The sequence below is a fragment of the Notothenia rossii genome (assembly GCF_949606895.1).
Source record: "Notothenia rossii genome assembly, chromosome: 2".
Lineage (NCBI taxonomy): Eukaryota > Metazoa > Chordata > Actinopteri > Perciformes > Nototheniidae > Notothenia > Notothenia rossii.
This window is the reverse complement of record NC_136904.1, coordinates 15,922,660-15,937,037: the sequence shown is the minus strand read 5'-3', so window position 1 is coordinate 15,937,037 and position 14,378 is coordinate 15,922,660. Positions and strand designations below refer to the sequence as shown.

General features: G+C 40.7%; 2 protein-coding genes across 3 annotated transcripts; one reads left to right on the top strand and one right to left on the bottom strand.

Annotated features, from left to right (window-relative positions):
* The first annotated feature begins 95 nt into the window (after positions 1 to 95).
* On the top strand, positions 96 to 2,998 carry LOC307028633 (uncharacterized protein). Its single transcript, XM_079663830.1, has 3 exons — positions 96 to 547; positions 650 to 877; positions 1,475 to 2,998. Exons 2-3 carry the CDS (start codon positions 683 to 685, stop codon positions 2,336 to 2,338), a joined length of 1,059 nt encoding a protein of 352 aa, XP_079519956.1. The 5' UTR covers positions 96 to 547; positions 650 to 682; the 3' UTR covers positions 2,339 to 2,998.
* Positions 2,999 to 3,355: 357 nt separating this feature from the next.
* On the bottom strand, positions 3,356 to 14,088 carry atmin (ATM interactor). Of its 2 annotated transcripts, XM_079663824.1 has the most exons (5): positions 11,928 to 14,088; positions 9,760 to 9,885; positions 7,448 to 7,647; positions 7,287 to 7,341; positions 3,356 to 7,193 (listed from the first exon to the last, which is right to left on the bottom strand). In XM_079663824.1, the coding sequence occupies exons 1-5, from the start codon at positions 12,156 to 12,158 to the stop codon at positions 5,604 to 5,606; spliced, it is 2,202 nt and encodes a 733-aa protein (XP_079519950.1). In that variant the 5' UTR covers positions 12,159 to 14,088; the 3' UTR covers positions 3,356 to 5,603. The 2 variants fall into 2 exon arrangements, with proteins under 2 accessions (XP_079519950.1, XP_079519949.1); XM_079663823.1 differs by having other exon boundaries at positions 3,356 to 7,341; positions 11,928 to 14,086.
* Between the last annotated feature and the right edge of the window lie 290 nt (positions 14,089 to 14,378).

Sequence of the window (14,378 nt, the reverse complement as noted above, 5' to 3'; positions counted from 1 at the left end):
ATCCAGTAACTTCCTCCTTTTCAAATTGTAACACGACTACACGAGAGACCCAAATGCTGACAGAAAATAAAAAAATAACTGTCTTTTATCACATTTTATTGAATGTTGGCATGTTCTGTGTTAGGACGGTTCGGCTCATTCATAATAATAATAATGATAATGAATCACGTTTATCATGAGCAGCCTCCTAACATAAGTCTCAGTTTTCTTATGTTTTACTATAATATATATTGTACTGTATAAGAGTTTAACTGAATATTTGTTGGCTTACCAGGGAAGTAATAATTGATCTGAATGGGGAGCAGGAGCCCTCCCCTTTTCTCTACGTCACATCTCCCCCGTGCTGCCTCTACGGGTTGCTATGACGACGTCGTTGCAGCTCGTCTGTAATGGCATTCAGAGTCTCTGCACTTGTGTTTGGGAAAACTCTGTGGACCGGAAAGACATATCACCACGATAGTTATCTGTGAATGCTGCTTTCTGCTATGGGAATACTTATACAAATCCGTTTAATGCGTTTAATGGGACTACAGATGTCTTCCTTTTGGTGAGTGAAGTTTAAAACAAAATAAGTACAAGTGTAACATCTAAATGTAGCCTGAGCCAGCTCTTTCCTGTTATTCTGATATATTTTTTTCTCTCTGTCTAGATTTCACAATGAAGCACATGAGTTAACTACATCATGTCGACTTTAAAAGAAGTGGATACCTCATCTGTGAATGGATCAGACAAGGAGCTTTCAACACAGGGGGAGGCAATGGGGGAGCAGACACCAGAAAGGAGACATGCTGATGCCCTTCTAGATTTGAGTGAGGAGGTCTTCATGAACGAACTGGAGCCCCATGAGTATCATTGTTACTCTGGTTGGGAAGAAGCTGTACGTATCTTATTACTTCAAACCTTTTTCTACTGCCTGCCTTAATCTGATTTTGTGAATTATATTACAGTGTATGTTGATCATGAGTAAGTGTTTTCTAACACAGGAGTCAACATGATGTTAAAATCAGAATAACTATCGTATAAACGTTTACTTTTAAATGTCTAAATAATTATATTTCCACATGTTAATCTATCCCTTATATACAGCTCTGGAAAAAAATAAGAGACTTCCAAATTGTTCTTAAATCGAAATCTCTATATGTATGATAGCCATTCCATTCCAGTGTCTGTTGATTTTCAACAGAGACATTTTGTAAGTAGTTTATAGAATAAAATAAAAACCATTCATTTTACTTAAACACCTATAACTAATAACACCAGAGAAACTGATAATGCTACAGTGCTCTCTTAATTTTAAATCCTGCATATCTTTTGTTCATGATATGATGTAATACACATAGGAACGAGGTAACAATATTAGCATAATTTCCACTACCTTACTTTTAAATTTGACTTAGCAATCTTTGTCGGTTTTCGGTTTAAACATATCACAACTGTTGTTTTTATATTAACATTATATTTCATTCAACAACAGGTTCATGGTTGGGCCAGAGTTGCTCCACTGAGCTGCATACTTTTGAATCAGAAGATATACAAGAAACCGAAGCCTAAGGAGGCTGAGACCCTGACCCCCTTGTATGTTGAACCAACAATCCCTAAAGCAGACAGCTCAGCCAGCATTGCAGAGCAACACTGTGAGCCTTTAGAGGGCCTGCATGACAGCTTTAAGAAGGCCATGTCACTAAACCAGCCGACGGAATACTGGATTAACCCTGCTGCTGCAGCTCTGCAGAAAGACGCCTCAGATTGGCCTGTCCCCAGTGCAATGCAGGACCCCGTGTCTAATTTATTACACAAAGAGAAGACAGAAAAGGAAGGGATGCTCAGAGAGACCCTGCAGCATCACCATATACCCTCCAGATACTCAGAGAACAGGCACACTAAGCCTCAAAGACGCAGACATAGGCCAAACAACATGGTGGTTCCCATTAAAAACTTCACATTTTTACCACCAATTATATCACAACATCAGAATCCTCTAAAAGTCATAGGCCAGCCCTGCAGTGGAAGGAAGGCTCCAGAAGGAGAAATCCCGGAAGAAAACTTAACGATGTTTGATAAGAAAAGTGGATCAAGAGTGGACCGTATTGCTAACCCTGAGCTTCCTGCTAACTCTGCAGCACTGACCACCAAGTACCGGACATGTCAGCAAAACCCCCACTTGTTCTCTTCTGTGAGTGTCTCTGTCCCCAGGAGGTATCAAGTACCAGTGTCTTCCAAACCTGACACAGTGCACGGCACCAGCTACTCAATGGGAAAGAGCCTCACTCAGGCCCTCCACCCTGGCACTGCAGGTGCACAACCCCTTTTGCACACCGGCAAGACTGTGTGCATGTAATGTGCAACTCAGGATTAATCAAGTAAAAACCTATTTTATCTAACGTGTATCATGTCTTAGCCTCACCACCACATACAATGTTAACATCAACATTTGGTATGAGACATACAACTCATTGCAGAGAATGTTGTACAACGGGTACAACATACTATCAATACCGATGACAGTCAAGTTAGCATTCACATGTTAGGCTGTTTAATTGCTTTAGACCTTTATTTTGTCATGATGAACAAATCCCACATGTGCTCATTAAGCTGTTCTAGTTACCTAGCAACTGTGTAACTACCTCATAAGAAACATGGCTGTGCGTGTGCTTCACACTTTCTACTATTTAAACCTCCGCCACATAGGTCAAAACTAGAGATAAAGATACAACCTGTTGCCAAACTGCATGTGCTCTATCAAATGTAATTGTAGACAACTTTAGTTTTATATCAGCCAGTGTGTGAGGCTTCCTGGTAATTGTGGATGGAATCTGGGTTATGTAAGGGTTATCAGTGCTGCACTATATGCTGGGATCATACTGTACTGTGTCATGCTGGTCTCCAAAGGACAGCCAATTACTGCCACATGATTTACAACTGGGATGATCCTGTGTTACTTTTTTTTTTTTAATACCTCTTTGTATAGCTGCCCTGTTAAATAAAAAAGTATCCACGATGCGCTTGTGGTATTGTTATATAAACAAAAGACCAGCGGTGTAACTTACTAGACCACACTCTTGTCTTACCTGAATGTGCATGCAAAATAAAAGGGTTACTCCAAACATTTGTAAGGAGTTGCGATATCCAGCACAAGCCAGGACTCAAGAGTCACGGAGAAAAGATGAAAGACATTACATTCAGGGAAACTTATAAAATGTTTCTTTTTTTTTTTCACTTAAAAAAAAGGAGAAAGTTTCGATAAGCAAGCCGAGTGATATGTGTGTGTGAGAAACCTTTGTACTGATCCTGGTTGAGTGCAATGTTTTTTCTTCTTCCACTTTTATCCTATAAAAAAGTCATAAGTAGCACAACGTACACTTTCCAGCAGTTTATTTAGAACATCTGTAGTGTAGCATCAACAATTAATCAAGGCAACCATTAGCACTACACATATAGGCAACATAAACGTCAATTCCGCTTAGACAAATATTTTGTTCTGGGAAAATATCTGCATGCACTCCCTACAGAGGAAAAATAAAGCACTGTAACAGACACTTGAGACTGACTAGGCTTCTACAGAGATCTGCATTAAAGCAAGGCATTCCCCTGTGCCACTAAACCAGCAGGGAGCAGCTGTAATGCTGTATTTGCATTCAGGAACCACGAACAAGAAGTATTTAACTCAATACAAGAAATATTTAAATGTAGCATAGGGTAAAAATCCTTATTAACACAGGGAAATGATCCTTGAACCGTTCGGTGTGTGCAAAAAATAGAGCATGTTTACCTTGGGCAGTGTATGTGGTGTAAATTCTTCAGTTTAAATCTAACAAAGCATTAACAACCCTTCCAAAAAGGAGTCGAATGGTCTTGAAGAAATGATGTTAAAGGTCCCATGTCATGCTTTTCCGGTTATTACCCGTCCCCTTGTGTGTTATGAAGGTTTTTCTGCATGTAAACGGTCTGCAGAGTCAAAACCCTTAAAGTACACCCTGTAGCGAGTAAAACTGTAACACAGATAATACCTCCCCAAAACGCCTCGTTGGTGAAACGTCATCATCCATTTGATTCTTGATGAAATATCGCATAGCATTATATTCAAGTGACAAACCATACATCTTTCCATTGAAACCATGGAGAAAGACTGGGGACAGTCCGATATGTCATGCAAACAGGATGGAAATACCCACACAGAATAGATTAAACATGCAAAGGAACAGAATTAAAGGATTACGACACGTTTTGAGTTGGATACTTTTCCAAAACAAGTAGCATTAATAATAAATGACTTTGAAGCAGCAAATCGTATGTAACAGAACTAAAGTTAGTACTTGGGTTAAGGCGCCAAGATAACAAAATGAACAAATAATCAAGGCCTATAGCATGTTTCCCATGTACAACACAGTCTGGTGCCTGTTTAGTGAGGTAACTTAGTGCAACAATACAATAAAAATCAAAACATTCCGAATAATAGAAACAAATAGCAATACATTAAAATACTGTTCTGATTGTTAAGGGTTGAAAATCTGATGATAGAATATATTGAACAAGGTTATTTTCAGTCAAAATCAGGTTGTGGATACACACAATAGCTCTGAGCTAATCCTTGCTCTAATCCCCTATGTGTTTCTGTACAGTAACACAGCACTGCTACTGTATACTCTTACAGCTAGCTAATGAATAAGTCAAAGACACCGACAGCTTCGTCTGCTTACTGATTTGAACAGACTGCTTAGCTATAGAGGCCCATACACACTAGAGTGTTTACACAACATCAAACTTCACAATCACATTTCAATGAAAAGTATGCAACAATAAAACAAACAATTACTTTTCACTTGTGCCACATCTGCGTGAGTAATGGTGTGTTTCAGAGATGCCTCTTAACAGCTTTTAGCGATGCTTTGTTCACTGTTAAAGGTTTAATGGGGTTTTGGAAAACATAAAGCTAGTCAAGTTTTCCACTGGCTGTAAAGCTCACAGGATGTTATTCAGATGTTATAGTCTTGCTGCCACTAATGAACCACTATCGACAAGGGAGCAAGCTGAGAATAGATATATGATGTTACTGTCCTGACCAAGTAAAGGCTTCATGCACATTTCAAAACATGTACGTAAACTCAATGCAAAATGTCGTTTGCTGTACAGCTGAGATGAAATGGTTTTCATGCAGTAAATGCACATCAGAATGCTGTCATAACCTTTGTATATGCCAGTTTTCTTGACAGTCACACACAGTTAAAGATGTTATCCCTTTTTAGTGCAGATCTAACATTGATGAAATCTGTTATTTTTAAAGTAAGACCAGAGTGAAAATCAGATTGGTTATACACTGAAACATAGAAGTAAACTGGCATTTAAGAGAAGACACAAACAATATGTTACTTAATGTGCAAATAAATATGTAAACGGTCACAGGAGCTATCAAATCATGCCCATTGAGCTAATAAAGTGCAGGAGAGCTGTGAGGATGTACACCTGGAAAGGCTCTGGACAAGATGTCTACAGTGGAATGTTCAAAGACATTTTCGCAGACTGCTAACTGCTAGGACTGATTCCTCTCACAGGAACAGAACGGCATGAGAGACCTGTACTGCAGGAGCAGCTTCACTAAGAGGGCTTCAGCTGTTGGGTTTCTCCGGGTTCTGCAGGAGAGCACAGAGCTCCTCACATGTCTGGGTTTCCACGGAGCTGAAATGAGACTCCATATTCCACGCCAGGTCTGCTGACAAGAAGTCATCCATGACGGTTTGTGTTTCGTTGCTAGTTAGGAAGAGGTTTCCCAGGCTGTCTGACTGGCTGGTCACAGTCTGAGTCTCTGTGCTGTTCAGCAGCCGGGCCTGCTCACCCTGACTCAGAGGAGTCGGAGCAGAGAGACCTGTTGCAAATGAAGGGATATCTGTCTGTGTTTCTGTATCTGAAGACTCAGTGCTCATGGAAAAGCTTGAATGTCGTAAGATGCTGCTCAGGGGCATGTGGCTTCCGGCGTTCAACAAGAAATTGAGGTCAGTCTGAGTTTGAGTATCAAATAGCTCCAGGTCACTGGCCTGGGTCCGACTTGGTCCCTCACTTTGGTCCAGTTCATCCATCAGGAGGAAGTCAGTCTGGGTCTGGATGTCCAGAGACTCCAGAGGCGTGTCCCCACCCAGTCCTCCCAGCTCACTCTCCTCTGTCTGGGTCTGGATGTGCACAGCATTAAGAAACTCTTCAAAGTCAAAGTCTATGCCAGTGTGTTGCTCCTGAACAGATCCCAGACCTGCTCCACAGCCTGCAGAGGCCACTGAGAGCACCTGGTGGCCTGACATGCTGTCTGACAGAATATTTTCTAGGTCATTTAACAAGGTCATTGTTTGGGTCTGGTTATCTGCCATGTTGTTTGAATTGAGCTCATCAGTCTGCACCCCGAAACACATACCGCCTCCCGCAGCATTGAGGGTGTCGTCCATCTCCAGAGCGGTCTGAGTGGAGACGCTGTCGAATAGGTCGGAGCACAGGATGGCCTGGTCCTGCACCTTCTCCTCTGGCTGTGGCACAAAAACATATGTCTGCGTCTGCCTGGTTTTGTATGGGGGCAGAGAGGAGGAGGAGGAGGAGGAGGAGGAGGAGGAGCAGGGAATTTGACTCGTGCACTGACTGTCCGTCTGAGCCGCAATAGAAGAAGTGGCTCTGGCTCGGGGGGGGAATGTCTGTGTTTCAACGCTGACTGGCAGGAGGACTTGGGCACTCACACTGATGTCTGTTTGGGAGCAGGACGACACCGAGGACTCGCCCACAGAGCACAATGCCAGGCCCTCACCAACCCCTACTCCTGTTGGCATTTTCGACAAGTATGATTTGTCCGTCTGAATGTTGGTGGAGGTGCTTCTTCCTCTATGTCCTGCCAGGCTAGCTGAGTCATCTGCAGGGTCCAGACTGACCTGTACCCCTGTGCTGATAGCCCCAAGGCTGGAGCGGGACGTAGGCATGCTATTTTTGAAACACAGACTCTTTGTATCAATTTGGGGATGTGACAGAAGGTGAAGGGTGCGGACGGAGCCATGGCTGTCCACTGCCAGCATGACGGACCTCAGAGTCCCCCCTTCTGCAGATGGAAGGAGGACAGGCAGGTGGGCCAGGTGCATCACAGGAACACTGACCAGCGCCATCTTGGGCTTTGGGAGGAGCATCTTCTGGAGGCTCTTACGGGGGTTTGAGCTCTGATTCCCCGAGTCCTGGATATGGATGGTAGTGTGAGAAGAAAGAGCAGTGTCTGTCAGCTCTTGACTCACTGACATGATCCGACAGGTCGACTCGTTTATCTTTACCTTTTCAGAGCCACCTAACAGTTTCTCCATCTTTCGCTTTTTTACTGGAGGAATTCTGTAAAGCAGGACAATAGAAGAGAGAAAGCGAGCCAAATTAATATTTAGCCATATTTATTTGAATGGTTTCAATATAAATCAGTCTGAGCCATGCAGGTACATGCCTGTGTTCTGTAGGGATCTCGTGTCCTGTCCTGTAGATGTGGGAGAGGAGAGCAGCTCTGCTAGCATAGGGGCAGCCACAGATACAGTGGTAGGTCTTCCCACAGTCTTCTATGTGCCTCTTGAGGTCCCACTCAGTGCTGTAGCCATTGTTGCATTTAAAACACTTGTGTTTCTTCTCTGCATGCATCTTCATGAAGTGCTACAATGAAAGAGATACATGAGCAAGAAATTCATTTCATACAATTGCTTCTTTTTTTTTTTAAACTAAAATGTCCCAATTTGGGATTAATAAAGCACCTCTTATCTTATCTTATTGTTTAATCTTGAAGGTGACTTGATTTGAACAGTAAGTAACAGTTGGTCTCAGCAATGTGCGATTGGTTAAATATCTAAGAGGATATGAGGTACGCTGATAAATAATGCTAACAGCTTGTTGTTGTTGATCAACACATGGCAGTAGAAAAGTATTTGGGTATATATTTAAGCAATAGCTCACGACAGGCCGTGGTATATGCTCATTATATCACAGCTAAGGGGCGTGGTTCGGCCCGACGGCCTGAAGTGAGCTATTGCTTTTATAAAACGGTTACCAAGTGTGGCAATATGAAAGAAAAATGCACACTCTAATTGAAATAGTTTTTATTTGTAAATAATGATGATCTAAATAAAATAGTCCCTCCGTTGCCTTCTGCACAAAACATAGTGCGAGGTGGTTGCTATGCAACAACACTAACAGCTATCGAACATATTAGACAGAGAGCGTTGATCCATTATTTGGTTGTTTATTTACATTAATGTGTATGTTGCTGTTTATTGTGCAGCCACTGAAAAACTGTCCAGCATCAGTAGCATGGCTTACGTGGTCACTTGTATAGGTTGAGGTTGTTCTAGGCTGTTGCTTGGCGTGTCGAGAATATTTCTCCACTTTCTCCGGTCCCAGATATTGGGCTTCCAGTAGCTTTGGAGAGAGCTTTCTCAGCCTGTGGCCACTAACGGTCATAATTTCTCTGCTTTGTTTCAAGACCCGCATCAAAAAGCTTTTGAATGGTGGTACTTTTCCAGTTGGTCTACCTGCTCTTCACGTAGCTCTGCATGTCGTCGTTTAGGTGCTTTCTTGAGATAGGCACTGCTCAATCCACTCCTCCATAGTAAGACCCCCCGGAGGTCGAAGTTAATCTTAAATGTTTCCATCTTAGGCTTTGTAAGTTTGTTTCGTAACTGAAGAAATGCAAATATATTTATAAAACTGACAAGTCAAATCAAGCAATCTGATTGGTCGATAGTGTTTTTGCAGACCTCTTTCATTACAGATTTGAAAACATTGTTGCTTGCTTTAAAAGTAGCACAATTCATTATGTCAAACCTTGGAAAGTATCTAGATATCCCTGCCCTCATGCCAAAGGAACTGCACACTGAGTATGTTTTGCCGTTTGATGTCTATGTCTGGACCGCTGCGTAAAAAGGAGGGTTTCTGCCCGTTACTTCTCCGCTGCTTTCTTGTTCCAGTATGAAAAGCAAACTGCAGGCAGTTTGCTTTTCAGGCCATCGGTATACTGTTTTTCGTAGACGCGGAGGGATACTGACTTGTTGTGAAAAGTAACTTACAATTCTACCCATGGTATACGCTCAGTATATCACGGCTAAGAAACAATCAGATTGCTTGTTTTGACTTGTCCGTTTTATAAACATATATATATACTTTAGCAGTACTAATTTGATCCTGTAAAATGTACATGTGCAACATTTTTGGTAGCAATGAGTGAAAAAAGTATACAGATATTTTACTAAGTAATTATACCAGTTTGAAAAAAAGCTTAGAATGTGTTACTGGTTTTTATGTCCTGCATTTAAAATGTTACTCAAGTATGAGAACAAAAGTATCATCAAAATATAATTCAATTACCGGAAGGAAGAGTACTCATTAAGCAGAATACTCTATTTCAGTATTATTTATTTCTATATTACAATTGTAGATGCAATTACTATCCCTTTATTGTTGAAAGCTGTAAAGCTTATTTAATGTTGTACTGCAGGGTAGCTTAATAAGATAAATTAGAATTAGCAAAGTTACTAAGGCTGTCAGACCAATGTAGTCGAGTTTACACTATTTCTCTCAGACATCATATAAAGTAGAAGTAGTAACTAACATAAGTGCTTCAGTTAATGTACTTAGTTATTAATATTAGTTTCTTTGTTATGACCGCTGGTAACAAGTGAAACATTGGGAGCTATTACCACATAACTGAAACCTCATCATTTTGCTATATTACTTGCATGGACAGGATAACAGATCCTTGGAGAAAAGGCTTACTTGTTTCACCAGGGAGAACTGGGAGAAGGGTCTGTTCGGCCCCCTGGGACAACCCTCAATTGGACAGCAGTAGAGCTTCTGAGAGCCCTTCATGTCTTTTCTGACCGTAGGATTGATAAGACCATCCTGAGGGTGACAAAGTCGGTGAAAGACAAAAGAGAGAGGAAAGTCAGAATTGTCATACCGTTAATCATCATGGCTTACAGTGAGCGTTGCACAACTCAATGAATTATGTGATTACCATAAATACAAGCGCAACCATCAAATAGCACTACAATGCTTATGTGTTATTCTAAGGGTTGAACAAAGTTTTAAGATGACAATCTAACAAGTTTACTGTTAAAGACCTTTAAGATTTTAGCGGATAAACTTAGGTTTTACTTGAACTACAATATATCTTACATTAACTGATTTGAAAGGAACACAACACCAACTGTATACCTCAAATTCTACAATGTTGTCTTTATGTACTCAATTTTAATCCATCTTAATAAGGATTGTGATTAAAAGTGATGGTCGCAAATGTGTTTCTTCCCTTCCTCAGTGTAGCTAAATATGCCATGTGCTTTATCATAACCTTTTGAAGAAATCTAGGCTCTGCTTTACATAACTGACAAAGAAACTAAAGAGCTTGGCAGTGTGGGATGTAACTGATTCTTGTCCCAAGGCAGATGTTACCATATTGTACATCATTGTAGAAAAGACAAGCAAATCTTACTCATTACAGAGAAAAGCACCAACACTGATTATAAGTTGCATGGGGGAATCAGACAAAACCCATCACGCGATCAAACAATGCCGCCTTCCAGTGGTCAAGGTGACCTCGGTCTGCTTTAACACTGAAGGGAACAGAACAGCTAAAGCTGACACCATTTTGTTTGTCATAAGGAGTTAGTATAAACAGATGTTTTGCTCCCATTGAATGTTGTGTTTAGTTGACTTCATCTACATCATCTGGTCATATAGGCTTACGCCTGAGTCATGTCAAGATTATTATTATTAGTCATTAGTCAGTACTGGATGTGGTCTAAAACTGGATGAAATGCACTGCTCTGATACTAAGGGGTCAACACACAGCCATTTATGTGGCTATAGCCTTGGTCCTTTCTTATTTCTGGGAGACATTTTAATACGGTGGTAAGTCAGAGTAATAGTGTAATTCTGCTTCTCCTTGCTGCCAAAGTAGGTGATATAGATGAAAAGGCCAATAGCCAAGCACGAAGCGGGCGCATTAAACTTAGGAAAGGTATCCAAACTGGGCTGAGTGAATTAGTTTGTATGAAATGTATTAGTGTTCATGGCCAGTAAGAACTAGGAGTAATGATCAGCTAATATAAATTACTTCTGTCTTGTGATGCAGTAGAGCTACAGATAGTGCCACAAATGTTTTGTCAAAAACACAAATCAGGCATTTAAAAACACTTTTTCAGCTTGGCAAGAGTAACTACTTCTGAGATCTAATTCAAACGATTGTTTTCAACTACAAAGTGTAATTCAGGACAACATGTAGCCTTTTCCAGCAAAGAACTTCACTCATGGAGGGGAAACAGTGAATGACTGCCTCCCACGAAAAGCCATGGGGACAAAAGGGCCAGGGTCAAAAGTAGACTTTGGTCAACATGCATCGGCTTCCTCCACTTGGATGTCTGTTAAGTATTGGAAGTAGAATGTGTACTGTCCTGTGATCATATTTGGAAATGTAAAGAGACTCCCTAAAGAGATTTCCCTTTACACCCTATCGTTAGCCAAACCAATAACATCCTCCCAAAAACTACAAACAGTCCATTAGTTTAAGGTGTTAAGATGTAATCTTAGCTGTATAAAACATGTTGATACGGTAAGTTCAGCACCAACCATGACACGCGACCCTAATCATTAATTGATGACATACGTTAGCTAGTGACCATGAAGCTAGCTCCCTAAATGCAACTGTCATGGAGATTCACTCACATAGGAATAAGTCAACATTTACCAAACGTTTAACCATGACTTCGTGTTCAACAAGCATGACTATCGTTCGTCACGTCAGCTTAAATTAACTTGTTGTGGATGACTTGCGTTTTCCTGTTTGTTGACAGCGTTTTCACGAGAATGAGTTAGCTAAGCTAGCATTGCCGTTAAGCGAAAGGCTAACGTTAAGCACTAACCAGGTTTAGTTAAGGGTTTACCTTTATCCTGTGTGACTTAACAAGATGCATGTTCAATGCAGGTGTGTTGGGGAGAATCTTGCCACATCCTTCCACGGTGCAGAGGATGTTCGTCCTCACTTCTTTGGTCAGCTCCGTGATGGTAGGTTTAATTATTTCCCGTGACTGCGACAGAGATTCTTCATGGCATCTCGGACTGTCTTTAGTGGCGTTACCTCTGTTATTCGCCCTGCTCGTCGCAGAAGCAGCCATGTTTCTATGTTGACAGTCCGTTTGTTTTTTGCTGAGACCTCCAGCATCAGCATTGAATTAACATTGGCATATCTTCCCTCAGCTTTGCCTGAAAGGCTGCAACACTCCACTATTAGCTCGACTGAACCAGCTGATCTTCTTCTTCTTCTTCTTTTCTTTAATGGCGAATCGCTTCCACTTGGAGCATATATCGCCACCTACTGTTGAGTTATTACATGTTCATATTAAATCCTTATCCTCAGACCAGTGCTTTTGAGGAATTTGAAGATCAGCTTGTTTGCTTCATTTCTTGATTTTGCCTTTTATATTGCCTTGAAATCCATGTCCTTGATGTTGAGTTGTTCCAGTGCAGTTTTCAGAATGAATCTTTGTCTGTTATAATCCGGGCAGCTAAAAAATACATGATGTATTGTCTCTGGTTGTTGGCAACCATCACAATTGCCATTTGGATGTTTTCCAATCAGATGCAGTGATGAGTTTATTCCAGTGTCCCAATTTTATCCTGCTGTTAATGCTCTGTTCTCTTCTACTACTCCCCCACGTGCTTCCTGTTCCTACTTCTCTTTGTATCTGATATAAATGTCTTCCTTTGGTGTTACTGTCCCATAGTTTTTACCATTGTTGCTTGATAACCACTTTTGTAAAAGATTTGACTTCTGCTCTACTGATGGGTACCATAATATCAATCTGGTTTGCTTTCAAACCACATTTTGCCAGTTGATCCACTACTTCATTCCCTCTAATACCCACATGCGCTGGAACCCACACAAATTGAACAACAATTCCCAGATGAACTAACCTAAACATGCTTTGTAAAATTTCATGTAAAATATCCTGACGACATTCTGAAGAGAAGTTGTTTATACTCTCCAGAGCTGCACTGGAGTCAGAGCAAATGACCACTCACATTGGCTGTATTTCCTCTACCCACTGAAGTGCTAGAGAGATAGCCATCATCTCTACTGTATATACTGCAATGTGATCACTTGTACGCTTTCCCACTTTGACTTTTAACTCAGGAACATAAAATGCACAACTAGTTAGACCATTTTCTGGATTTTTGGATCGATCAGTAAATATTTTTATAAACTGCCCATATTGTTCATGTAGAACAGTGTTCACATAAGCCTGTACATTGAATTTGTTTTTCATTGAATGTACCCGTTTCAATAGTGATAAATCTACTATAGGTTGAGGTAGCAACCATGGTGGAACAGCTGATAACAACACCGTCGGAATAATATTCCATTCTTTAACTTTGAATTCTTTACATATTTCCGAAACACAAAAACAAAAACTTTCTTTTTTTATTTTGTTACTTTCCCAACTTGTTTGTACAGTTTGTTTAGTAGGGTGAGTATCTTTATGACCCTGTAGATTTGCCCAGTAATGAACAATTAACTGCTTTCTCCTCAAAGAAATAGGTACTTCTCCGACCTCTACCTGAAGTGCCGACACTGGTGTAGATCTTACTGCCCCACAGCATATCCTTAGTGCTTGTGCCTGGACTCTATCTAATATTTGAAGAGAAGAATATGCAGCTGACCCATACACTATTAGTCCGTATTCTATGGCTGATATTATTAAGGCCGTGTATACGTTCCTCAAAGCAGCTTTATCAGCCCCCCACTTAGTGCCTGCCAAGCACCTCATAACATTTAAAACCCTTTTACATTTATCTACTACTTTATCAATGTGAGTTCTCCATGTGACTCTCTCTTCCAACCATATTCCCAGAAATGTAAATGTCTTCACTTTCTTTAGATCTTGTCCATAAAGTTTTAACCTAACCTCCTCACCTATCCTTTTCCTCGTAAAAAATAAAGTTTCAGTTTTTTCCACCGACAATCTAAACCCCCATGTCAGAGACCAGCTTTCAATTTCCGTAATGGCTTCCTGAATCTTAGCTACAATATATTTTACATTTCTGCCCCTTTTCAAAATAGCTCCATCATCTGCAAAAAGTGACTTACCAATATCAGATCCTACTTGTGTATATATCATTGATCATGATAGAAAATAAAAGAGGACTGATGACACTCCCCTGCGGGGTTCCATTTTCAACTTCATGCCTGCGAGAATATGAATTGCCAACTCGGACTCTGATGGCACGGCCAAACAAAAAATCCATAATCCAATTATACACATTACCTCCCAGACCCATACTGTCCAGTTTTATTAATAATCCTTCCTTCCACATCATATCGTAAGCTTTTTCCA